The sequence below is a fragment of the Anabrus simplex genome, chromosome 8, assembly GCF_040414725.1.
Source record: "Anabrus simplex isolate iqAnaSimp1 chromosome 8, ASM4041472v1, whole genome shotgun sequence".
Lineage (NCBI taxonomy): Eukaryota > Metazoa > Arthropoda > Insecta > Orthoptera > Tettigoniidae > Anabrus > Anabrus simplex.
This window is the reverse complement of record NC_090272.1, coordinates 78,845,445-78,873,306: the sequence shown is the minus strand read 5'-3', so window position 1 is coordinate 78,873,306 and position 27,862 is coordinate 78,845,445. Positions and strand designations below refer to the sequence as shown.

The following is a 27,862-nucleotide window of genomic DNA, read 5'->3' as shown; positions in this document are numbered from 1 at the left end:
CGCTAACCACTACACCACAGAGGCGGACCACAGAGGGAACCACTAAATATAAATATCTTCATTATGAAAAGTATATTATGTATTCATTGATTTAATTGCTTCATCCGCAACAGTCTTAGTTCCACTACATAACACCTGTTTTGTTGGGGTCAAAGAGTCCACGCAAGTAGAAAAACAGAGCAGAACACACGAACGTTCTGCGATCAATAGGCGGCAGGGCGAGCCACGCTGAACGTTGGCGAGTGTTGCGCGGGGAGTCTGCGCAGTAGCGCGCGTCCTCGCGCATTTGAGAATGCTCTCCCCTGCTCTGTGTGAAGAGACAATGACAGCGGAGTGGGACCATGACAGAATATTCCTGCTCATCAGCCTGTATCGGGAGAGGCCGGAGATCTGGAACCCTCAGCACAAACACTACCACCTCAAGAACAAGAAGTACAATGCGTGGATCGAGATCGCAAATGAACTTCGGAGTGATGTGGACATCGTCAAGGGAAAGATGGCTTCACTGCTGTCGTCCTTCCGGCGAGAGAAGGCCAAACTGATATATGCCAGAGGAAAGAGTAAGTACAATCATGTCTAATGTGGAAATAATAGTAGTGGCTTTCTGATCCCAAAGGGGCAGGCTCGATACCGGTTCAATTTGGTAGTATTTGATAGTACTCAAATACACCAGTGTCAGTAGCGGTGATTAGGGGGGTGGGAGGGGGGCCCCACTTTATGGAGAAAACATTACATTTTGTTCCATTTTAGGAGGTTAAAACTAGGAATTATTAAAACAAGTAATTTGTACAAGCTCTTTTGTCTTATCGGCTAATTATTACCTTTAATTATTGACAAAATTATTAGTGGAAATTGCCAAAAAAAAAATGTCGTTCGTCGCGGCTAATCAATTTGTATAGCACCACAGCAAGTAGTGGACACTTTGCATGTGCTTTGAGGAAGGGTAACTGGGGTATATTTTTTTGCCAAGGTCATGGACACTCAGGTATGATTCACCCGTTTGCCACGCGCAGTCGTCAGTCTGGCAGTCTTTTTAGTGTCTGTTAGTTTCTTCGCGTGTAGTGAAATACTAAATGATTTTTATTGTATAATCATTATTGTTCCTTTGATGAAAGTTTTGTTGTATAGTATTGAATCAAAATCTCGGAAAACTATTATTGCCGCACTAAAGTTGGTACCGTAACATGTCAAACTTACCATTTTGTAACTTTTCTTTTCATTTTTGATGTATATAACCCGGGGTAATTTCTGATATCTGTACATCTTATTCGTTTTTGCCCCCTCACTTCTAATTCTCAGTCGCCGCCACTGACCAGCGCCCTTCGTTAGATTTATCAATATGTAAAATAATTCCCAAGGGATAAAATATCCGACATCTCTGAAAACCGTAAAAGTAGCTACAGGGACGTGAAACGAATAATAATAATAATAATAATAATAATAATAATAATAATAATAATAATAATAATAATAATAATAATGGGCCGATGACCTTCGATGTTAGGCTCCTTAAAACAACAAGCATAATAATAATAATAATAATAATAATAATAATAATAATAATAATAATAATAATAATAATCTTTCTTTCTTAATCTGTTTGCCCTCCAGGTTCGGTTTTTCCCTCGGACTCAGCGAGGGATCCCACCTCTACCGCCTCAAGGGCAGTGTCCTAGAGAGCCAGACTTAGGGTCGAGGATACAACTGGGGAGGAGGACCAGTACCTCGCCCAGGTGGCCTCACCTGGTATGCTTAACAGGGCCTTGTGGGGGACGGGAAAATTGGAAGGGATAGACAAGGAGGAGGGAAGAAGCGGCCGTGGCCTTAAATTAGGTACTATCCCGGCATTTGCCTGGAGAAGAAGTGAGAAACCACGGAAAACCACTTCCAAGATGGCTGAGGTGGGAATCGAACCCACCTCTACTCACTTGAGTTCCCGAGGCTGAGCGAACCCCGTTCCAGCCCTCGTACCACTTTTCAAATTTCGTGGCAGAGCCGGGAATCGAACCCGGGCCTCCGGGGCTGGCAGCTAACCACACTAACCACTACACCACAGAGGTAGACAACAATAATAATAATAATAATAATAATAATAATAATAATAATAATAATAATAATAATAATAGTTTTCGACTCGTTGGTTGAATGGCCTTTGGTTCAGAGGGTCCCGGGTTCGATTCCCGGCCGGGTCGGGGATTTTAACCTTCATTTTTTAATTCCAGTGGCTCGGGGGTTGGGTGTTTGTGCTGTCCCCAACATCCCTGCAACTCATACACCATACATAACACTATCCTCCACCACAATAACACGCAGTTACCTACACGTGGCAGATGTCGCACACTCTCATGGGAGGGTCTGCCTTACAAGGGCCGCACCCGGCTAGAAATAGCCACACGAAATAATAATAATAATAATAATAATAATAATAATAATAATAATAATAATAATAATAATACGTTGTTTTGGCTATAATTGCGAAATATAACGGTCTCTTTTAATTCATATATAAACACTGTATTTGAAAAATCGCCTAGTACGACATAACGTATAAAACGGCGTATTTTTATCACATTGTCCGGCTCCATGGCTAAATGGTTAGTGTGCTGTCCTTTGGTCACAGGGGTCCCGGGTTCGACTCCCGGCAGGTCGGGAATTTTAACCATCATTGGTTGATTTCCCTGGCACAGGGGCTGGGTGTATGTGTTGTCTTCATCATCATTTCATCCTCATCACGACGCGCAGGGCACCTACGGACGTAGGATTTCCCGGCACTAAAAGTCATACGGCATTTTTTATCACATTTTCGGAAAAATGGTTCGACTATAACGTCGAATGTTGGGTTTTGTTTGTTACGCGTTTGGGGATTGCTGACAACAATGTAGAGCTTAATTTAAAACTCTTGTTTTCAGTATATAGATTTCAAATCAGTCTGTCTGTTAAATCCTCAAGACAAGCATCGCCATGAAAATGTCGCAAAAGAAAGGGAAATTGTTCAATATTGAAGAAAAGTCACGCATATTATGCCGATTACAAAATGGGGAAACAATCGTCAGGGTAGCGAAGGAATTTGGGTGTATCACACGCAACGATTTCTTCAGTTTTGAAGCACGGAGAACATCTCACTCTCAGTCACACTCCGCCAGTACTGTACATACTTCACTAATGTTTTTGTTGAAGTTTTAACTTTATTCTGTTAATTAACCATGTAAGTATGCATCCTAAAACTTACAGATATGATATTTTAAGCAACAGGAAAACAGGTTTGTGCTACTTTCACTTATAGGCTACCGACAGTTAATTGGTGGTCATTTCGGAGTCGCTATAACCGTTTTTGACTGTAATAATAACTAGCCATTTCCTGCAGGCTCCGCCCGCAATGTACAAAGTATGGTGTTGTTCGTTATTATCCTCACGGATGTGTTTGCAAAGTTTCGAGTTAATAAAATAAAGCACATGATCTGCTGTGGTAATAGAATGTAATATTTTGTCAACAAAACGCTTGAAAATACATCACACAAAGAAATCGAATTAAACGTTCCTTGGAACAACACTACGCGGCGAACTATTAAAAAGTCCTTCAAAGATCTTCGTCATGGAGAAAAAATATACTCATAACTTTTCTCAGAATCTACCAATTTAAGTAGATGTTATCTCAAAAGAAAGCTTTTGATCCACTGAGTGTTTTTAGACCAAAACGAACTGCGTACCTCAATTAGAATGAAAGATATGATTGCTTCAATGAGAAAAAAATGTTGAAGAAATGAGACGTTAAATTTAATGTGCACTCATAACTTTCCTCAGAATCAACCCATTTGAATATTTAAGAGCTGAAATGAAAAAGCTTGATTCACTGAGTGTTCTTAGGCCAAAAGCGAACTCCGTACCTCAATTAGAGCCAAAGTTATGATTGCTTCAAAGAGACAAAAAATTGAAAAAATTAAATAATTTGAGGAAGGCTGAAGTTGAGTGATTTATAGTACCTGATGACAAATCTGTGCATGAATACCTTTCAGTTTTTAAAAATCAAGGAAATCGACCGGATAGAATGGCCGGAATGACTGACTTTAGTTTTCATAAATTTGTTAAATATATAGATAAGATGGCCGTGATTCGATTCCTGACCAGTTTTTCTTGTCTGTGTTTTACGTCGCACCGAAAGATAGATGTCTTACGGCGACAGTGGGGTAGAACAAAGCAAGAAATAGGAAGGAAGCGACTGTGGCCTTAATTAAGGTACAGTCTCAGCATTTGCATGGTGTGAAATAGGTAAAACACGGAAAACTATCTTCAGGGCTGTCGACATTGGAGTTCGAATCCGCCATCTCCCGTATGTAAACTCAGAGCTACGTGACGCAAACCGCACAACCAACTCGCTCGGTTTCCTGACCAGTGCATGTGAGATTCCTAAAAGGAAAAGCTACATCCCTATGCTTTGGATTTACGTAAGATTGGAGACTTCATGACTATGATCGCGATATCGATAAACAACTAAAACTAAGTTATATGGTTGTTTTTAATACAGTGGAACCTCGATATCTCGAGAGCTAATTTTTATTTCGAGTTATCGAAATTTCGAGATACAGAGAATACCGTTTTTTGAGCATGTCTGTCTGTCTGTTAGGTCATCAGCCCAGAGGCTGGTTGGATCCTCAAATAGCACCACCAAAGGTTATGCGATTATAAGAAAACCCCCAAAACCAATGTCTGCACCAAAACGAGGAGGGGGGCCGATGACCTGCGATGTTAGGCCCCTTAAAACAACAAGCATCATCATCAGCATCCAAAATGAGGCGTACTAGGTAAGATGAGGAGTGAGGTGGTTTGCCATTGCTTTCCTCACTGGGTCAGAAAGTACTATTGCAGCACCTTTCGTAACACTCAGTTGCAGTAGTCGTGCTCTGAACGTCATTACTCAGCACTATCCATACCCCAGCAGCTTCAATATTGTCACAGCCATGGATGTTGACTGGGACTTCGGTGAAAGTTACACTTTACTCTGGCCTGTGCCAAGAGATGCATGCAAAAGTACTGTATCCATCAAGAAATGACAGCAGGCAGTTTGAGCATGTATAGCACATAATTGAATGATATGTATCTACGGGCTTATACTGAATACATTATTTTTAACAGTATTTAAAAATATACAAAAACTATTTTACCGCATCACTTTAATTGTAACCCTTATTACAGTAACTGTTTAGAAGTGCACGCAAAAGTGAAACAAGAAACATACCTCGGTTAACACTTTTGCAAAAAAGAAAACTCTGTTAGTCTCTTCTGTTTGTTACTGTTAACCTTTCCTCCCTTCAGATTGAAACTTGTCAATACCACGCAACCGAGATTCGTAAATGGAGCTTGTCATCCGCGACTTCGGGGGTTGCTTTCGTACGTGACCGCTAATCAATTCACACCCGAGAAACAGCGAGGCTTCGCCGATTTTACGATCACTAGAAGTTTTAGTTTTTCGGTTCCCGTCATATTAGCTCCCAGCATCACTGTAACTCTTTCTTTACTTGTTAACTGTTGCTCACAAACCACAAATGCCGTATTGCACAGTTAAGGTTGCACAAAATTCAAGTTACAGAGTATTTTTTGCTTCAAGGAAAGAAATGTTTGCTTCGAGAAATCGAAAAATTCGTGTAGCCGAATTTCGAGTGATAGAGAAATAAATACACGTGAAGAATAAGAAAAACGGCCGGGAAATTTAAGTTACTTCGAGATACTGAAAACTCGAGTAATGGAGGTTCGAGATATCGAGGTTCGACTGTAATAGCAGTAGCCTAACAGATATTAGCCGTCCTGATAGATTATGGAATTAGCGGGCTCCATGGCTAAATGGTTAGCGTGCTGGCCTTTGGCCACAGGGGTCCCGGGTTCGATTCCCGGCAGGGTCGGGAATTTTAACCTTAATTGGTTAATTTCGCTGACACGGGGGCTGGGTGTCTGTGTCGTCTTCATCATCATTTCATCAGCATCACGACGCGCATGTCGCCTAAGGGTGTCTAATCAAAAGACCTGCATCTGGCGAGTCGAACTTGTCCTCGGACACTCCCGGCACTAAAAGCCATACGCCATTTCATTTTTTCATGGAATAAGCGGTAGAGATATGCATCATAATCACGAACTGTGATTTAGTCTCGGACACCAAATTTTAACAATCACAATATGTGATTGATGGAGCGAATGTGTGATTTACCGAGTTCGATAGCTGCAGTCGCTTAAGTGCGGCCAGTATCCAGTAATCGGGAGATAGTGGGTTCGAGCCCCACTGTCGGCAGCCCTGAAGATGGTTTTCCGTGGTTTCCTATTTTCACACCAGGCAAATGCTAGGGCTGTACCTTAATTAAGGCCACGGCCGCTTCCTTCCACTTCCTAGGCCTTTCCTTCCCCATCGTCGCCATAAGACCTGTTTGTGTCGGTGCGACGTAAAGCAAATAGCAAAAAAAAAAAAAAAAAAAAAAAAAAATTAAATTTTCTTCGTGCTATTTTTGTGTGTGTGTGTTCAAGGTGAGCCGAATGCCGATTTAGCCACATAACGTGAACTGTTTCGGAGTATTTGTAGACATTATCGTAGCTACGAATTCTAGTGACGGCATTAAGGCCTGTTATTCTGTGACGCTGTTACTAGCGCTCGTGATACAGAGCCATGCAGCTCTTAGCTATATAATGGCGCATGGCCTTCGGAGAGGCCTAGTGCAGGTCTTTTGATTTGACACCCGTTAGGCGACCTGCGCGTCGTGATGAGGATGAAATGATGATGAAGACGGTACTGTACCAGGGAAAGTTGTCGGAATCAGGAGCATGAGAAAGGTCTTAGGTAGTGTTCGGTTCCTAGGAGCCGGTACAGAGAAAGGAGTTCGCAGAGCGAAATAATAGATGTTATTTTGCAAAACTAAAATTTATTCAAATTACTTTTTTTTTTTTTTTTGTTATTTGCTTTACGTCGCACCGACAGAGATAGGTCTTATGGCGACGATGGGTAGGAAAGGCCTAGGAATTGGAAGTGAGCGACCGTGGCCTTAATTAAGGTACAGCCCCGACATTTGTCTGCTGTGAAAATGGGAAACCACGGAAAACCATCTTCAGGGCTGCCGACAGTGGTGCTCGAACCCACTATCTCCCGTTTACTGGATGCTGGCCGCACTTAAGCGACTGAAGCTATCAAGCTCGGTATTCATATGTCTTGGCGCATAAATAACTTCATTATTATCTCGCAATGAAAAGTAGAAATTAATTGGAAATATCCTCTGTCAAGTTTATTCTTGAATGTTTCAATCAAAATTTGAATTCTAGTAACTTCATTATTATCTCGCCTTGAAAAGTAGAAATTAATTGGAAATATCTTCTGTCAAGTTTATTCTTGAATGTTTCAATCAAAATTTTAATTCCGAAAACTCTTGCGATAATATTAAAGTTGAAAATGAACTTATTTTCTTCATGAATTTTGGTAAAGTAAATAATTATCAACTCTAGAATGTTCTGGAATAATCTCTCGTAGAGCCTACAGTCTTTCTAGATCATTCTCTGATAATGCCTACAGTCTTTCTAAGATAAGCACTTCACATTATTATTTGAAAACCCTAGTCTTTCTAAGATGAAATTACTTTAAATTTCCTAAACTCTGTTTTAACTTATCACTTGAAATTAATTATCACTTGAAAGTAAATCAGCACTTGAAAGTAAATCAGCACTTGAAATTAGATTAGCACTTGAAGTTAAAATAGCACTTGAAAAGAATAAAGTGCCTTTTCAGGAAGTTCGTAAATGTCTAGTGCTATGAATGGTTTCAAAATAATCACTGCTTTTAACATTTCAAAAGTTTAAAGCTAAATGCACTCATATAACCTGAATGTTCATGACGCTGGAACTGGGGAATGCGGTTCTACGAACAGTATCTGGAACTCCTTCGATGTTGTGAATTCCACATTGTTCCATTTCTCACGCTGTACCACTTACCATCTCACACGTCGAGTCAGGTGTTAGGTTGATATGAGGATTAAACACTCGGTCAAGATTTCTGGTGTCGCTGAATTGTGAAGACACACGAGAAAGTTCATTTGACAATTAATTTTGTTAAAAATGGCACTATCTGATCCAGTGAATATTAGCAAGTAATTGGTAAGCAGTACTCAGAATCGCACTTTGAATCACAGTCTGTTACGTAAAATTCAAAGTAATAATAACACTTTGATATAATTATGGCTCTTAAATGAAATTAAAGCACTGTCTGAAACGTTTATGGTTTCGAAGCAAACATCACTGTTCGAAAGTTTCCAGTTTTAGGTAGTCACACATTCTAAGCATAATTCAAGTAATACGAGTTTTTGAAACACTGTTCATATGATTCATACTATTTACACATGAGGATAATGTTTCTGTCAGTCAGAATACGTTGTACTTGGTTCAAAATAAAACCTGAAGTTCAAAGCTTATCGGAATATCAAGTGCCAGTTCAGTCAATGTACTACACACGTAAGATGTGTTCAAATGTTTCTAATTATTTATAACGCCAATATTAAGGGGATATTATGTGTTATTTCACTTCACTTGCGTTAATATTTCATGGAATTGCCATATAATGTCCTTAAGATTTACTAAGGTATTTGATACCACAGTTCAATACAAGTAATATTTGGGAAAAACTGTCCCCACTCGGTTACGACAAATACTAAGTTCCGAGTTCTCGAAATATCCTAAGTTCTGAAATGTCACTGCCCAATGTTAAATCTCATTCTAGCTCACACTGAAATTTTACTAAGTTCGGAGATGTCGCGAAAATATTGGAGTTCAACTTAGCACACGCTGGAATTTTTTAAAGTCCGTAGCACTGCAGAAATTTTATAAGTTACCGAAAATATTAGAGCCCATCTTAGTACACGCCGGATTTTTTCTAAGTCCGTAGCACTGCAGACATTTTATAAGTACGACGATTAACTTCCCTTAACGCGACAAAGTTTCAGGTTCGACACTTGCACATGGCGACCGTACAATCCGTCATAGTCGAGTCGTAGATTGCAACTGATTATACATTTTTTCGGGGGGGGGGGGGGCGAAGCCCGCTCCCCCGCGTGACCATCGACTCAATCTACATAGTCTCCGACATGCTATTAATTTCTAAGAAGAAAAGAGATAGCAGGGAAGAGGGGGAAGTGATACAAGGAGTATCGGCCAGTTTCCGAGTTAGACTCGCTACCATGGCTAGAGTCTGTGTTGGTAATGTGGTATTAAGGTGTGGTATTGAAGGGTCAAGGAAAAACTACATAGGCAGAAAAGAGAAAGAGCCTGCATGTAAAACCTGACATCTTGTGATAGCGCATGCAAGGATGTTGTTTGGAAAAGTTCGGAAGTTGTGTTAGTTAGGAATATGGGTCATGCAATCGTAACCATTTCCTTGCCATTGTCTATTATTACGGGGATCAGTCCTTCTTGTCACTGCCGGATCGGCCCGGGTCCACTAGCGTCCGGGCTTCCACAAGTTCGTCCCATAGTCCAGCAGCCAGGAGTCCCTGGTGTCAAATCTCCTTTTGAGGAAGGGGATAAGAGCCAAGCCTTGCACGTTGCAAGGGGCTATCTTCTTCTGCCTGGCGATCTCCCTCTAATGCGGTGCTGTTGAAGCACACTTGTCACTGCAGATCTGTAATTAAGCTAAGGTTATCAGTACAATATGTATACAGTAAACAGATGTTCGTTGGAGTGCCGGCTTGCTTGCCTGCTCTGATATCCAGGGTTTTACCTGTCTAAAGAGTGAAATAACAAGCAACTTTCTATATTAGTACTGCTGTCTTCGTTATAGGGCGCGGGCTGGTTTTCCGCTCCCGTGTCTCGGTCGGTGGGCAGAGGTGGATTCATTCGTCCTTGGCCGTCTGGCTTCGTTGCCGTCGTCTTCTTGTGTTGTGTTTCTTATCAAATCCTTCCTCGTCTGGGTCCCTGGGGATAAAGACAGCAGTAACAAAGGAACATATATACATAGATACATGGTGTCTGCAGTGTAGTGTATATTTGTGTGTATAGGTGTCAGCTTAGGGGGGGGAGGGAGGCTCTCGGCCTCCCGCCTTCTAACCCTGTGGCTGAACAGAATGTGTTTCGGTGTGGGGTACTTGGTGTAGAGATCAACGTCGTAGCGTCCTATCCCACTTATTAGTGGGATGATCTTGTTACCCCATGACTTGATGTACATTCTTAGTGTTTGTTTGCGTATGTTGTGCCTTATCGAGCTGACTTTCGCAATAGCACGTAGGTGGCGTATTGGTGTGTCGAAAGGGAGTCTGTACAGTTACCAAACCACGTTCTTCCACCCTCTCTTTAGTCTTTACCCTTTCTTCGTGTCGAGTGCAGTAGTCGATTTGGCAACTCCGGCTACAGTAGACGCTAATAGGTACCGGACTGCAGCTGGATGGTAGTGGTGTGAGGCGAGGTCGACATGTTTTGTCTCCAAGTATACCATCCCTGCTGCCATTCTTAAATTTCTGGCAGTACCGGGAATCGAACCCGGCCTCCGAGGACGGAGGCTACAGAGGTAGGCGTATGCTACTACCATGACGAATGCTATTACTAATACCTAACTAGTTGTTAAATCTTTCTTTACCATTCAAATTAACAAAAAGCTTGTTTCATCAATAAAATAAGTTGACGAAAACAATATGTATAAAACCGTGTATTAAGTTAACGGCTATCTATCGATGATTTCATCGGGACGGGCCACATAGAGGGTTACGCCCTCTCTCTGGTCAATAAGTCAACGTCCCCGTTCTCTCATCTTAAATGTCCTAACATTTGCTAACTGTTCCAAAATGGTTGCTGTATATATATTTCGTATGGCATGAGGATACATGGTTGCTGTAATTGTTTATTTTGAACAACATTCCTGATAGAGGAAAGGTTTTGCGACATAATAATTTTGAAAGCCTGACAGATGTAGAATTTCTGTAAAGATACAGGTTATCGAAAATAGTCGTTAGTAAGGTAGGGTAGTTCATGAGATTCGAGTGAAATTAGAATTTCCCACGAGCAGAAACTTACCTCTTCCTTTCCCCCTGTGGGTGGGGGCGGTAGAATAACACCCACGGTATCCCCTGCCTGTCGTAAGAGGCGACTAAAAGGGGCCTCAGGGGCTCTGAACTTTGGAGCGTGGGTTGGCGACCACGGGGCCCTCAGCTGAGTCCTAGCATTGCTTCCACTTGTGCCAGGCTCCTCACTTTCATCTATCCTATCCGACCTCCCTTGGTCAACTCTTGTTCTTTTCTGACCCCGAAGCTATTAGGTTTGCGAGGGCTAGGGAGTCTTTCACCTTCACGCCTTTCGTGGCCCTTGTCTTCCTTTGGCTGATATCTTCATTTTTCGAACTGTCGGATCCCTTTCATTTTTTCCTCTGATTAGTGTTATATAGAGGATGGTTGCCTAGTTGTACTTCCTCTTAAAACATTAATCACCACTACCACCTTACCTCTTCCTTCCATGCTGCAAGCAGGCTGCTGATAATTTTAACATGTTATACTACAATCTCTTTTCGTGTAATTGTTGGAAAAAATACGAACGTTTCAAAAACTACAGTTCATAAAAATGTTAGTAGATAGCGTCTTTGAGAAGAAGGTGCGTACATTTCCTTCAGTAGAAGAACGCGAACTGTTTATCCACAACTTCTATGAAATATGCCCTTTTCCTATACGTAAGCATCCAATCATGTGGAGGCAATAGAGCTGAAATATACCACAATCGTAAGGGATACTTTTCTATTAATGTTCAAGTCATTCATTATCCTAACCACAATAATAATAATAATGCTATTTGTTTTACGCCCCACCAACTACTTTTACGGTTTTCGGAGACGCCAAGGTGCCGGAATTTAGTCCCACAGGAGTTCTTTTACGTACCAGCAAGTCTACCGACACGAGGCTGACGTATTTGAACACCTTCAAATACCACCGGACTGAGCCAGGATCGAACCTGTCAAGTTGGGGTCAGAAAGCCAGTGCCTCAACCGTCTGAACCACTCAGCCCGGCTTTTATCCTAACCACCAAATTAGGGATGTAGGGCACAATCCTAATGGAAGCACTCAACTTATTGCACACAGAGACTCACCGGAGGGTGATGGTCTTTAATTTCTGTTCTGTTTAGTTCACGGGATTGCCGATAGGAGCATCTTTACGACCTACGAACTGCTACCAACTGATAACGAAGTTATTGGCCTGGATTTGTAAATTTAGGTTGCAAGAGGAAAAGCCTGTCCTCATGACAGAGATCGGCCTGGATTTCCAAAGGTAGGTTACAGCTACTAAAATACCTTCTTTCTTGCGGTGTGGGCAGTAAGCGCCGTGGCAATAGAAAAAAGCCTCTTGAAGAGAGTGTGACCTGGATTTGCAAAATGCATCAAAAGATCAGACAGTGACCTGAATCATCAAAATATCCCCTGAATACTCGTGCATTCCTAACATATTTCCTGAGCTTAAAGTCGTTATGATATAGTTTATAATGGATCTAGTGTGGTGAATAGCTTGAATGAATTCGTAGTGTCTAATCTAGTCCTTAACTTTCTTTCTTTCTTTCTTTCTTTCTTTCTTTCTTTCTTTCTTTCTTTCTTTCTTTCTTTCTTTCTTAATCCTTTTACCCTCCAGGGTTGGTTTTTCCCTCGGACTCAGCGAGGGATCCCACATCTACCGCCTCAAAGTGTCCTGGAGCGTGAGTCTTTGGGTCGGGGATAAAACTGGAGAATAGAACCAGTACCTCGCCCAGATGACCTCACCTACTATGTTGAACAGGGGCCTTGTGCGCGGCGGGGGGCGGGGGGATGGGAAGATTGGAAGGGATAGACAAGGAAGAGGGAAGGAAGCGACCGTAGCCAAGTTAGGTACCATCCCGGCATTTGTCTGGAGGAGAAGTGGGAATCCACAGAAAACCACTTCGAGGATGGTTGAGCTGGGAATCGAACCCCCTGTACTCAGTTGATCTCCCGAGGCTGAATGGACCCCGTTCCAGCCCTCGTACAACTTTTCAAATTTCGTGGCAGAGCCGGGAATCGAACCCGGGCCTGCGTGGGTGGCAGGTAATCAGTTTTTAAAAAACTCTTATATGGGATTCGACCTTCCTACCTCGAGCACTGTTCACTATCACATATCTCCCCGCCCGCTTGCCATGTGAGCTACTGCGACACGACCTATAGCGCCCACTTCCCAACCTATACAGTACCAAGCTCCCGGTCTGTGCGCCCACCTCCTGTTTTAACGTACGTGTTCTGCGTTTCTGTACTCGTTTTACGGGTACATTGGAGGTACCCATAACGAATTAATAGTGGCGCTCACGATTCCTGCTGTCTTCTAGTCCGTAAACACACATCTCGTTATATTACCCCGGTTTAGGGAGAGGAGCCTACGTCTTTCAGAAGTGTAATAAATGTGTAGGGATGCTTAAAACGGGTATATTATCTAGTAAATTATAATAAATTATTATTACACAGATAAAATGTGTTATTTAGTGTTGGGAATAACTTGCTATGACGCAACATGTTACGTATGAAGAGTGAATTCAGAGTAGTTATATTTAGTTAGCTTGTTGAAGAAAAGACTTAGTACCATCCTTGTGCGAGGCAACGTATGTGCCTCAAAGTCGTAAACAACCAACGAACGGGTTCACAAAACTTACCTTCTCCCATAAGAACATTAACTGTGTTATGTCTCTCCACAGGTTTTGATGACGCCTACACCGGAAACTGGTTTGCATTTAAGCACTTCAGTTTCCTCTTGGACAAGTACAAACCACAAGAAGCACAGAATGCTGAAAGTGTAAGTACAGTGTTTTACTCCTGTGTACTTCTAGGTGTGACTTTATTTCTTTCTAAGATGCTTGCGAACGTGAGAAAGAGCTTCCAATTGGCCGAGTACAACCAGACATTAGTATAATTAGTGTTACGGAGTTTCAGTGGAGCAGAAAGAGGTGAAAGAAGGTGCTGGGTGGAATGGGTCTATCTACTATATCAAAGATTAAGTTTAAAACTTTAACATAGGTTATATTTATTTTTCAATCACAAACTTAACAAATTTTTCACTTAGTGAAATAACAGGGTGGCAGGTACAAATAGCAATCTTGAAACAAGAATTAGAAAGCCCAAGATTAGAGAATTTAACAGATTTGGGCTTCAAGCCCCTAATTTGCAACTTTACAATATCGCCAGTTAGTGTTTACATAGACAAGGAGAAATTTCGCAAAACAAAAGCACTTTGCTCCAACCGATACAAATTTACAGCCTTCCAGAGGCACCTTTCAATATTACAGTTGAATTAGAAATCATAGAAACGAGCTTACATGCTCTCCAACATTAACCAAGGAGACTGCGCTCCCAATTTCTTACAGCTCACTTAAGGCAACATTACACCAAAATTCTTACAAATTTCTGGCCTCTCTAGGCCCAACCTACAATTTTACAATTTGTACACAGGGGTAACTAGTACCCAAACTACTGGGCCTTCGTGGAAGAGAAAAACCGGTTAGATTACTGGCATGAACACAAAATGAATGGAGGCGTACACTTACGCTCCTAGAAAATGAAATATAAAACCCTAATTGGACTCTCGGCCCGATGAAGCAGAGGCTAATCCCAAGCTACTGAGGTGACTAAAATGAAGGTTAATTACGCTTTACAGAAAAGAGAAACGGTTACAAAATCGTAGTCACTTCGAACTAAGTTGAAGGGGAACTTGAGAGAGTAACGCATTCTCTATCCCCGATTTACAGTTTAAGATCTTTATGAAATTTTACATTAGCCGAAAGAAAGTTTACATTTTAGAAAATAGGAGGTTACATAGTTAGAAATTAGAACCTTCCCCTCGTGTAAATCTGCGGAGGTAGCTACAGAGAGATATGACTGGTGGCCATTACCTGGGCTGATGAAATGCCTGGCGAAGAATGAGGCGCCCCCCCTCCTGTCTTAACACACACCCACACTCTCAGAAATTCGGTGATCCAGAGACAAGGTAGCCTGAAAGACAGCAGCTTATATACGCGAGGGAACGGTTCGAGAGGGTTCTGGACTAAATCCGGACACACCCTCTCAATTTTATTGACAAATTCAAAAGGTACAAGAAATGTAATATTGGTTGAAAAATAATTACAGAAAATTCCTGATTGGCCAGATTCAAAAACTGGCGGAGTGAGAAAAAAGTGTTGCAAACCTTGAAGTAACAAAATAAATGAAAGATAATTTAGTTGAGAAAACATAATAACACAAAACTTCCTTAATTCATTAATTATTTTACCTTGCACCAGAGTGTATTACCTCAGTTTTTGTAATGGCATCTATGGAGAAAAGTCTAAACTTCTTGACGTAAACCAAAACAAAACAAGTCCAGTCAGTTTGGGCAACTTCAAAATAACACATTACTCAATAATTCACTGGTGACATCTTCAGGTCAATGTCCGCACTTCATGCCGTAGGTCTTTCACGGTTTGTTAGAGAGATAGCGTTCCTTAAAGCGCTTCTTTTAAATGAGCGGAGGTGAGGTGTACCTCCCGGTACAATTAGTATACATAAAAGTCGGAAACAGATTCATCTCAGTTTTCTTCTATTTGTTTGTTTGTTTGTTTGTTTGTTTGGATCGACATTACAGGGAAACGGCTAAAGAGAATTTTCAACTCTCTGTATTTAAATTCAGGGATAGCTGAGGTATGCGCTGCGCTATAGGCTATAGGGTGGTTGGAAGTAACGTGAACCAGGTGTATGTGTCCGAAGGATGGTCATGCTGATAAATAATTTGAAGGAAATAATTTGATATTTCAAGTCGTTGTCATTTTATCAGCCGCTGAAGACAGTAAGCGGCATTTGGGAATTAGAAGTAAAAAACCAAACCTCATGGTGAAACAGCCCCAAAGAGCCTTGGCCTACCAAGCGACCACTGGTCAGACCGAAGGCCTGCAGATTATAAGGTGTCGTATGGTCAGCACAACGAATCCTCTTGGTCGTTATTCTTGACTTTGTAGACCGGGGCCGCTATCTCTCCGTCAGCTAGCTCCTCAACTGTAATCACGTAGGCTGAGTGGACCTCGAACCAGGTCCAGGTAAAAACCCTGACCTAGCCGGGAATCAAACCCGGGGTCTCCGGGTAAGAGGCAGGTACGCTACCCCTACACCACGGGGACGGCATTAGAAGTAGGGGGGGGGGGTATATACATAAAAACTGAAGGAAAACCTACAAAATGGTAAGTTTTTATGCTTTCTGAGCGAATTTCGACACAGAGATAAATATTGACAGCCTACCAACTCGAGTGCGGTAAAAATAGTTTTGTGAGATTCTGATTCAATACCATACAATACAACTTTCACCAAAGGCACAATAATTACGAATGTATTACAATTAAATAAAAGTACGGCGTGATTATGCAATTTAAAATCATTTAGTATTTAACTACACACTTAAGAAACTAACAGACACTAATGAGAGTGCAAGACTGACGAATGCGCGCAGCGAGCAGGTGAATCATACCTCAGTGGCAGTGACTTCGGAAGAATATATATACCCCTGCTAGCCCTCCTCACAGCACATGCGAAGTGTCTATTACTTGCTGTGGCGCTAAACAAATCGGTTAGCCGCGACGAACGACATTTTATGCGTATTTCCGCTAGTCCATTTTTTAATAATTAAAGAAAATAAAGGAAATAATTACATGATAAGACAACAGAGCTTGTAAAAATTGTTGTTTTAATAATTCCTTGTTTCAGACAGGTAAAATGTAATACAAATACTATAATGTTATCTCAACAAAGTGGGGGGCGACCCCCCTCCCCCTCTAATTGCCGCTACTGTCCTGAACATAGCCAATCAGATCACTTCGCGGGCGAATTCAAATTGGCTTTGCGTGACACTGTTGCTAAATCTGTACGTGGCTTAAGATTGGCATAAGAGCGTCAGTCGGAGAATAAAACTTCGCCAGGGGAGGGGTTTGAATACAGACCTCGGAGTTGACAGGATCGCGCCAAAAGGAAGTACGATACGGTTACACTGGCTGAAACCCACGGTGTGTTTGTGTTTGATGCTGATTTCTCGGCATGGTTCTCAAGGCGGTCCTAGTCACGTACATATTCAGCAACACCGCCGCGCAAAGCCCATTTGAATTCGCCCGCGAAGTGATCTGATTGGCTAACTTCAGCAGCTGATACAATTAGAGCTCAAATACCCGGCTCACGCTGTTTCAGACCATTGTATATTATTTCATTAGCAGATAGTGGTATAGCAATATTAAAGGGACCAAGACAGGATATGTGACATTTTTCCATTAATATTAATGTATCGGAAAACTGTACATTATAAAAGTTGTGTAACCGGGCGAGTTGGCCGTGCGTGTAGAGGCGCGCGGCTGTGAGCTTGCATCCGGGAGATAGTAGGTTCGAATCCCACTATCGGCAGCCCTGAAAATGGTTTTCCGTGGTTTCCCATTTTCACACCAGGCAAATGCTTGGGCTGTACCTTAATTAAGGCCACGGCCGCTTCCTTCCAACTCCTAGGCCTTTCCTATCCCATCGTCGCCATAAGACCTATCTGTGTCGGTGCGACATAAAGCCCCTAGCAAAAAAAAAAAAGTTGTGTAAGATATAATTTCCGATTTTTTAATCCATGCGTTTTACCGAGCCAGCAATAACAATAACGTAAATATTTGCGATAATATATTTTTCACAAAATTCCAGCTATCTCCCAAAATATTATTTTCTGTCAAAAACGTGTACTTTACAGTAATTACAGAAAAATCTGAAATCCAATATTCTATATCCGATATCCAATATTCCATATCCGATACATTTTTAACGCACGAGCTATAATAATAATATAAATCTTTATTTTATTTATTTATTTTATTTATTTATTTATTTATTTATTTATTTATTTATTTATTTATTTATTTATTTATTTATTTATACCTCCCATTTGTTTCCAGTTTTTGAACAAAAGGGTGATGGCTCGCTGTATTCGTTCTGATAACAGTGTTGATTATTCGAATTAGAAAAGGGGCTATTGTGCAATACTCAGTATCAGGCATGGAGACGAGCCGACAGCTGGATGGCGTCAAATTATTATTATTATTATTATTATTATTATTATTATTATTATTATTATTATTATTATTATTATTATTATTCCGAGGTTTCCGTGGTTCACAGAGGATTAGGAAGCGCCTGGGTTGAATGGCTGGACAAGGAATCACTTAGAGCAACTTTTAAGATAATAAATTTCAAAATTGTATTTCTTTCCTTTTTTGTTTTTGTTTTATTCAATATTGATATATAGAGAATCTGAAAGAATAACGAGCCAATAGAACAGATTATTAATTAGCTCGTCAGCTCTAACAATATAAGGGACTTAGAAGTCCGATCATCAGGTACAAAAACGTGTAATAATTAGCAGGCAGTTACTTTACATAGAAAAGAGTCTTATTACTCTTGACAGGTACAAAATTTACAAGAGCGGAATTTGCTCCGATCATTTACACTAGTATACATTGGAGTCTGCACTCCAAATATACCATAGTCCAGCCTCACAGAGGCATCAGTTTCTTAGGCGCACTCAAGCTCCACCTGACAAGCCTCAGTTGTCCTCACATTAAAGTATTTATATACAATTATTAAAGTATTCATATACAATTGCCCCGATGTGGGATTATCTGTTACTCAACAGTTATATAATCAACTGTTCCCAAATGGAACTAACACCAGAAACAGTTACCGAATAAACAGGGGCATAATTGCCCATACTAAATGGCCTTAATGACAAAAGAAAATGGTTGCACATAACCGGCCACAAATAAAATGCAAGGGGGCGAAACATCTGCACTCCTTCTGAAAATTGTTACAACCCTAAGTGGGCTTACGGCCCGAAAATACAGAGGCTAATCCTATGCTACGCTGGAGATGACTAAAGAGGAAACATTAATGCCAAGACAAGATTTAAGAAATTTAGTGGTTGAAAGCTTTGGTCACCCAGTGTAAGGTTGAATGGGAAACGACAGAGGGTAATCACTCTTTGTTCCCTTACATGACATATTTCCCAGTAGGGAGTAGAATCAGAGTCCTCAGACTTGCCGGAAATTCTACATTTAAAACCACCAGATTATATATATATATTTTTTTGCTATGGGCTTTACGTCGCACCGACACAGATAGGTCTTATGGCGACGATGGGATAGGAAAGGCCTAGGAGTTGGAAGGAAGCGGCCGTGGCCTTAATTAAGGTACAGCCCCAGCATTTGCCTGGTGTGAAAATGGGAAATCACGGAAAACCATTTTCAGGGCTGCCGATAGTGGGATTCGAACCTACTATCTCCCGGATGCAAGCTCACAGCCGCGCGCCTCTACGCGCACGGCCAACTCGCCCGGTCCACCAGATTATAAAAGTATGTAGATTAAATGAAAAGAAGTTGAGACCTTCCCCTCTAACTACCCGCAGGAGCTATCACATGTCTAGGTAAACTCTGCCATTACCTTGATCCGCTGGATCTTCCTCACGCAGGCATCGACCCTGCCTCCCTACGTCACGTCACACTCCCGAAACACTGGAGCAATTCAGACAATACGGCCCTAAAGCGCCCTGCTTTTATAGTACCATAAGAGGAAGATTCCAGAACTCTTTACTGATAGGTTGGATTCCTATAAACACTCCCGATTTTAATTGGCTAGAGACAATATTTCTAAGTTTTTTATAAGTTGATTACAATCGAGGAAGAACCAGCTGAGGTGCTGTCAACTTTGGTACATTAAAAAAAAGAATCCCGAGAACCAAGTTTACAAACATCAAAAATAAACATTACTCTATGAAACAATCAGAATTTAGGCCGCGAGAGGGAGCAAGTAAATCGTTGGCAGGGACATCTAACTTCAGGAGGCAAAAGTTTCTGGGAGTTCACAAGTTCAGGTTTGTTTGCATAGATGGCCTTAAAGAAGGCGCACAGTTTAAATAGCCGGTTAAAATTATTATTATTATTATCTCCGTCTTAACTTTCTTCAGTTTGTCCCAGTTAGGTATTTCTAGAGTCACTGGAGCTATTCATGTTCATTTTAGTTTTCTTCGTTTTTTAACGTCACACTAACACATGGAAAGTTTTCGGCGACGGAGGGATAGGAAAGGACTAGGAATGGAAATGTAGCACCCGTGGTCTTAATTAAGGTACAATTCCAGTATTTGCCCGGTGTGAAAATGGGAAACCACGGAAAACCATATTCACTCCTGCCGACGGTGGGGTTCCAACCCACTATCTCTCGAATGAAACTGTTCGGCCAACTAGCTCGGTCACTTTGAGTTTCGCCGGGAGTTTAAGACTAGATGCTTCTCCTAGCATCACGAATTATTGAAATGAAAATATCGACACAGGATCAACTGGGATTCGAACCGCAGCCTTCCATATGTGAAGCTAGAAGCTAAGCCACTGAACTAACCATGCCCTGGATATTTTACTTCAAGTTTCTTCTTCCTTATTCGCAAAATCTTGTTTATTTGTGATTACTGACGGTCATTTATTTATTCTTAATAAGGGGAGCATCACGACATGTCTTGTAAAAGTACCGGTGCGTTAAATAAAATAGTTTTGCTATTGATGTATGGTGAAACTTCTTATTATACTCTTCTTGCTCAAGAATATGAAGTCTATGTTATTTGCATTTTTAATAATTTAGAGGCAGTGTGTAAGCTTGTATGTAAGGCCTATGTATGTAATAACGATGTTATTATCATGGTTTTTCCGAAATTTTATTACCGGTATATTAAATGTGAACGAATAAATTGTTTATAATTTTACATACAAGGTCGGATCTAAAAGTTCGGCCACTTACTCTGTACTACGCTAACAGATGGCAGCACAGGACTGCGCTAGTGGCTACAGTGACTTTCAGCATTGATGAGGAAGTGTGCCAGGAGACATCGCTGTGTTCAGACCGGAAGTTGTTATAGTGGTGTTTTTTGGGAACATGTTTGTGTGGTAGTTTGGGATCACATCATGGGTAGAATCGTAGAACAATTATCTAGCAAGAAATTTTGCGTTAAACTGAACAAATAGGCCACAGAGACAGCGATGAGGCAATTAGTCGTACGCAATGCTTCAATTGGTGCAGGTGCTTCACAGGTGGAAGAATGTCCCTTGAAGATGAGTAGCGATCTGGAAGACCTCCCGCGAGCATTACCCCCGAAAATGTGGAACGAATTCGGGAATTTGTCCGTGGTGAGGATCGTCGGGGGATGACCAACGATACTGCAGACAATATTCGCGCGTCAGTGCTGCAGTCCTAACATCGCAATTCAATATGTGGCGTGTCCACCGATTGCTTAGCCCTGAACAGCAGAAACATCGCATCGCAGTGTGCCAAAATCTGCATAAGCGTGCCGTGGATGATTCATCCCTTACGTCCAGGATCACCACCGGTGACAAGTCTTGTGTCTAGGGTGCCATCCTGAGACAAAGCTCAACGAAGCATGCTCAGTGTCTCTCTGGTCAATTTGCCCAGTTTAACGCAAAATTTCACCTTGGTTCGTTGTTCCACCTTTCTGTCCATGATGTAATCGTGGACTAGCACACACACGTATTCACATAAAACACCACTATAACAACTTTCAATTTTAACACAGCGATGTCTACTGGCACACTGCATGATCGAGATTGAAGGTCACTATACCTGCTAGCGCAATCTTGTGATGGCATTTGTTGGCGCACTACAGAGCTAGTCGGGAACTTTTCTTATCCGACCTTGTACAGTATCAAATGAACGTAAAAACTTCCATGTATAAGTACTGCAAGGTTATAACGTTCCGTACGTACTGGCCCACACATCAACCGTCCGCCATCAGTCCCATGCGAGTTGCAACGCTCTTGTAGTGATTAGTGTCTTTGACAGGCCTGTCGTACACTAATGAAGTCCAACATCCACCCTTTATTGTTTCTGGTTGTTAAATGTAATTTTCTCTTCTGTTTCAAGGTATTATTTTCTATTTGCTTTTGTTGAATCTTTTCCAGATTCTCCAATATGAAGAAGGAGTCGATTCGATTAAAGTGGAGAACATGAGCGCTGGCCAGTTGCCTGAAGAATATGACAGATATTTTGAGAACCAGGTGGATTATCACAGCGACAGCACGAAAGCTGAAGACTTCATACCACCTAAGATACCAAGAAAATGGAAGTCAACGGTATTTGAAGACGACACCAGGACTCAAGAGGTGTTGAATGTCCTCAGAAGTCCCTCACCAAAAGACGAGTGCTCCACGTTCGGCGAGCACATAGCCATGAAAATGAGGAAGTTCGATGAGAAACTTCGAGCCGTAGTCATGCACCGAATTAACAACATCGTCTTTGAGGCTGAAATGCAGCATTACGACACCCATCCTTCTGGGGCTGAGATCAACGTGGCGCCCATTCACCTAGTTCGGACGGTTAGCACTTCTCCAGAGGTCGAGCGGGCCCACTCGGACGAGTTGCAGTAGCGTCTAAACATTATTTAGTCGTTAAGGGAAACTGGACGATGTTAAACCTTCATGTGTTACACCATCAGAGGTTAGAAACTATGTGTTCCAAAACTACCAAACTTTGCTCACCTTTCAACACCAACTCGAGCAAAATGCATGCACAGTAACTACTATTTCATTTAAGGGTTAATGTGATGTAAATTAAGTTGTATAATTTTTGTAATTTTCAGTAACTGCATAAAAATCGTGAAATATTTCTAAACATCTTTCGAAATATTGACTAAATCATTCGGAACTCTCAATTTATAATAATAATAATAATAATGATAATAATAATAATAATAATAATAATAATAATAATAATAATAATAATAATATCTTCAGTTTTCTCCAGTTCTTTGTGTTGCACAGCTAATGCTATATCGTCAGCGTAGCAGAATTTCCGTGATGTAACTTCAGGAAGATGAGATATATATTTATACAAGTTGAACAGGAGTGGCGATAGGACTGAACCTTGAGGCAAACCATTTATAAGCTTCCTCTCCTTGCTCACATTGTTCCCGATGATAACTCGAAGCCTCCTATCACTCAGCATATTGTTAATAAGTCTTTCTATCTTTCTGCATGGTATGGAGAAGTTTATAAACTATATACTAATATATACTAAATTGAACATCAGTTTCTGCGGCAGCATACTTCACCACAACTGGAACCCAAAATATCTTGGAGTAACCTTGTATCGAACACTATCCTACAAGCAACATCTGCTGAATTCCGCATAGAAACCGAAAACACGTAACAACATCAATCATAAGCTTTGTGGAACTACTTGGGGTTCTTTGGCAAGCGTTTTACGGTCTTCAGCTTTAGGCTTGGTGTATTCAAGTGCTGAGTACTGTGCTCCAGTATGGATGAACAGTCATCTCACAAGACTTATTGATACTTAGTTGAATTCCACTATGCGCATAATAACTGGCACAATTCGATCTACGCCAACTCATTGGCACTAGTGTTGGCTAGTGAATGCATGATTCGAAGCAGTGTATCGATTCATTCAAGTGTCCGAGTGAATCGATTCACAGGAACGGCGAGCTCACGGCACACGATTCAGCTTACTCCCAGCGGACAGTGCTGAGTGGCGCACTCACTGAACGTTGACTGGGAGCCGAGCTTCCGCTGCAGCGAGACATACAGTGAGCCATGGCACACGGAAAGAATCGTGAACGAGCCGGCTCAGTGAGACACAAGATACGCACGGGTCCTTATCGGCTCACTGCAGCGAGACATACAGTGAGCCATGATACACTGAAAGAATCGTATGCTATAATGGACTCTCGAGCTCAGCTCATTTGAAAATAATACCCATTTTCATTCACTGTCCTCTTCTTACAGGGAGGTTTAAATAATAGATGGATTTATTTGCAGTGTTAAAAAGGTAGTCACAACATAATTCTGAAGTAGCTAGTAAGTAGATAGGCTATTAGGTTATACTATTTATTAGTTTAATGAATCTTAGTATTATAACTTAGTTGATATTTGACAATTAAACTCGACTCTAGCCTGCCCTATGACTATGAGTCATGCTCATGACCACTCAAAAGTACCTGTTTTATATTGGGAAGAAAGGCTCAGTATTTTCTCAGTTCATATGTCACATCGTTGCACAAGACTTCAATCATATGTGGACAGACGCAATAACAGTATGTTGAATCAGAAAACCAGCGGGCTACTGTACATCTCGGGTAGCCTATACAAAATATGACGATTTAAAAAACATCCTCAGCTGATAGAAAAATACATATTTTCAAAAATGACTGAGCGAGTTGTCGTGCGGTTAATATCGCGTGGCTATGCGCTTGCATTCGGGGGATGGTGGGTTCGAATCCCACCGTCGGCAGCCGTTAAGATGGTTTTCCGTAGTTTCCCCATTTTCACACCAGGATATGCTGGGACTGTACCTTAATTCAGGCCATGGCTGCTACCTTCCTAATCGTAACCTTTCCCACCCTAAATGGTTAGCGTGCTGGCCTTTGGCCACAGGGGTCCCGGGTTCGATTCCCGGCAGGGTCGGGAATTTTAACCATGATTGGTTAATTCCGCTGGCACTGGGGCTGGGTGTATGTGTTGTCTTCATCATCATTTCATCCTCATTACGACGCGCGGGTCGCCTATGGGCGTCAAATCAAAAGACCTGCATCTGGCGAGCCGAACTTGTCCTTGGGCACTCCCGGCACTAAAAGCCATATGCCATTTCATTTCATTTTAGCTTTCCCACCCTGCGTCGCCGGAAACCTTCGATGTATTAGAGTAACTAGCATTTTTTCTAAGAAAGGAGTTCATAGTATGAAGACCAGATGGCAGCTGCGAGCACTGAATGCTGTTGGTGCTGTCTTACCTGCACATACTACACAGATGCAGTAGGAGCGGTGACCAATGAGCCGTGAATCGGATCACTGTATCGATTCAGTAACGTGAACGGAATCAAATGAATCGATTCAGTAAAATGAATCGAATGTCCCATCACTAACTGGCACACCTCTGCGGAGGTTCGGACCTGCCTTCGGGCAGAATACACCCTTACCTTACCTTTATTGTCTCCCGCTTTTATCTGGAATAATGCCATCTGATTTACGCAGATCCACCGCTCTCATCAAGGAATTCAATAAAATCTTAAAGAACCCTGATCTACCTGTACACCGGGCGAGTTGGCCGTGCGGTTAGGAGCGCGTGGCAGTGATCTTGCATCCAGGAGATAGTGGGTTCGAATCCCACTGTCGGCAGCCCTGAAGATGGTTTTCCGTGGTTTCTTATTTTCCCACCAGGCAAATGCTGGGACTGTACCTCAACTAAGGCCACGGCCGCTTCCTTCCAACTCCTAGGCCTTTCCTATCCCATCGTCGCCATAAGACCTATCTGTGTCGTTGCGACGTAAAGCCATTAGCGATCTACCTGTACATGAAGATCTACGAACTATCAACCAAAACAGATTACGTTCACGTCATCTATCTTTACGTAACGCCTCAGACATAGTTGCTAAGGGCTACAACCCAACTATCAAGTGGAAAAGACGGTGGGAAGCAGCAACGGATATTCTGTGGAGCAGAAAGAGGTGAAAGAAAGTGCTGGTGGGAATGGGTCTATCTACTATATCAAAGACTATCTGTTACCCACGGCTTCGCTCGCGAGGATTTCGTAATTTGATAAAAATTACTTGTACCTCGGTACTGCACTAAGACATTATCTGTATATCCCTAAAGTATAAAAACTCACGCAAAAATTGCATTTCATTTACTCCAGAACCTCTTTGTAAACCACGTTTGCGGCATTGCCTTTTGGGGCTAAGATAACCAGGCTACTGGCAGACCTAAATCTGGAATACGGGACATGGAAATCGATCTGTGAGAAACAGTCCTCTTTTATTTCGAAATATATATATTTCTAAAGGAGATTCCAAATACCAAATTTCACGTCTGTAACATTTTAGGTTTAGAGAGATAAGTATTCTCATTCAACTCCTTCTTTACTCGTTTTCGATTTCCAGCTTAAGTTGATTTTCCGAAAACAAAAAGTACGTTTTCTTTATTTTTAAAGGGGACTACAAAAACCAATTTTCACGTTTGTAATATGTTACGTTTATGAGATATAATATAGGTATACTCATTATAAAACCTGCCCCACTCCTTGGCTGAGTGGTCAGCGTTGAGGTCTTCGGTTCTCAGGGTTCCGAGTTCGATTCCGGCCTAGGTCGGGGTTTTTAATCGCGTGTGATTAATGCTTCTGTCTCGGGGACAGGTTTTTTGTGTTTGTCCCAACATTCTACTCTTTATATTCACTCAGCACACCACATTACCAACCACAACAGGAAAACGCAATAGTATTTACATCCCTACACATATGGTTTCCGTCAGGAAGGGCATCCAGCCTAAAACAGGGTCAAATCCACATGTGCGACACAGTTCGCAACCGCAACCCCAAAGGTGTGGGTAAAGCGGTAGAAGAAGATACTCATTTTAAAAATTAACCCGCTTTTTTAATTTTTTCACCCCTTAAGTGGATTTTCCAAAAAAAAGTGTGTTTATTTTTAAAGAGGATTCTAAGTACCAGTTTTAACGTCTGTAACATCTTCATTCTCTGAGATATATGTATCCTCATATAAATAATTCAACTCCTTCCTCACTTCCTTTCACCCCCCCCCCCCCTCCCTCCCAATTAAGTGAAGACTGGACATCAATAACGGGCTAAGTGCCAAAACAATTAAAAAGTGTTTAGACCCAAAAAGGTGAGCTCTGTGTCATTCCCAACAACCTATAAAGCGGGCTAACTGCCATGACCATGATTGTAGTGCATTCAAGGCCAGAGAGATGGCATGAGAGGCATGTGCCGGGCCGCTGGTGAAGCTATTACGGTCTATGTGCCACGGAGCTTTTACTGTTGATTCTGAGCGTCATAACAACATCGCTGTGAATTTTTACCCAATTCTTTTGAGTAAAGCCTGTTGCGGCTGTGCCTTCAGTTTGTTGAGTGTTTTAATTTGTGATAGTACATTTTAAGATCGATGGAATTAAACAGTGACACAAGCAAAAATAGGAAGAAGTGAGAATCAATGTTTTATTCCCGTCAGCTTTCATGCTACAATCTGTGTGTCCATGCTGGTGACAACAACAAGGGGCTCGTGTACTTGTGGCACGAGGGTATGAGTGGTCGAGGCGGTTATGGAATTGCTTCATGTCTGTATAAAGCACTCGGTAGTCCTGAATTTATGACGAAACGAAAATGTCTGGTCTGATAACTGCACTGGCCAGAATAAGAACAAAATGATGATGTTTCTTTGAATTTACTTGACGATTACTGGCAAGTATGATGAGATAAACCATACATTTTCTGTCTCTGGCCATTCATTTTTATCTTGTGACAGAGATTTTGCATAGATCGAGAAACGTAAAAGAGTTGAAAATTGTCAAGTTCCTGACCTGGTCAAAGTTATGTTGAATGCAACACCGAACAATCCCTTTACGGTTACTATGCTACAACCTTATGACTTCTTTGATTTAAAAAAAAAGCAGCTGATTCATGCATCAATACGACAAAACTAAATATTTCCAAATGCAGCCGGATTAGAGTTCAAAAAGCCGCACCCGGAGTCGTCAAGTCGAGAACAATGTTTAATGAATTTGAAGCATGGAGCATCTGCATGGTTCCCAAGAAAGGGATTACCACTAATACAATCAAGAACTCTGGTTTTACCATCACAACCGTCTCAAAACAACTTGTCAGCTGAGAAAAAGAGGGATCTGCAACAGATGCTGCCGTATTTGAAGGAGGAGAACCGAGCATTTTTCGAAGAATTAATCAATTAAAATTGTTTTGTATTCTTAGAAAAACTATACTAGGACTATATAACTAGAAGTAAAAAAGGTAAACTGTAATTAAATGTATGAA

General features: G+C 41.5%; 1 protein-coding gene across 1 annotated transcript; it reads left to right on the top strand.

Annotated features, from left to right (window-relative positions):
* Nucleotides 1-222: 222 nt before the first annotated feature.
* Nucleotides 223-22,680, top strand: LOC136879139 (uncharacterized). The gene is made up of 3 exons (XM_067152892.2): nt 223-560; nt 13,679-13,776; nt 21,977-22,680. The coding sequence occupies exons 1-3, from the start codon at nt 293-295 to the stop codon at nt 22,439-22,441; spliced, it is 831 nt and encodes a 276-aa protein (XP_067008993.2). The 5' UTR covers nt 223-292; the 3' UTR covers nt 22,442-22,680.
* The last annotated feature ends 5,182 nt before the right edge of the window (nt 22,681-27,862 follow it).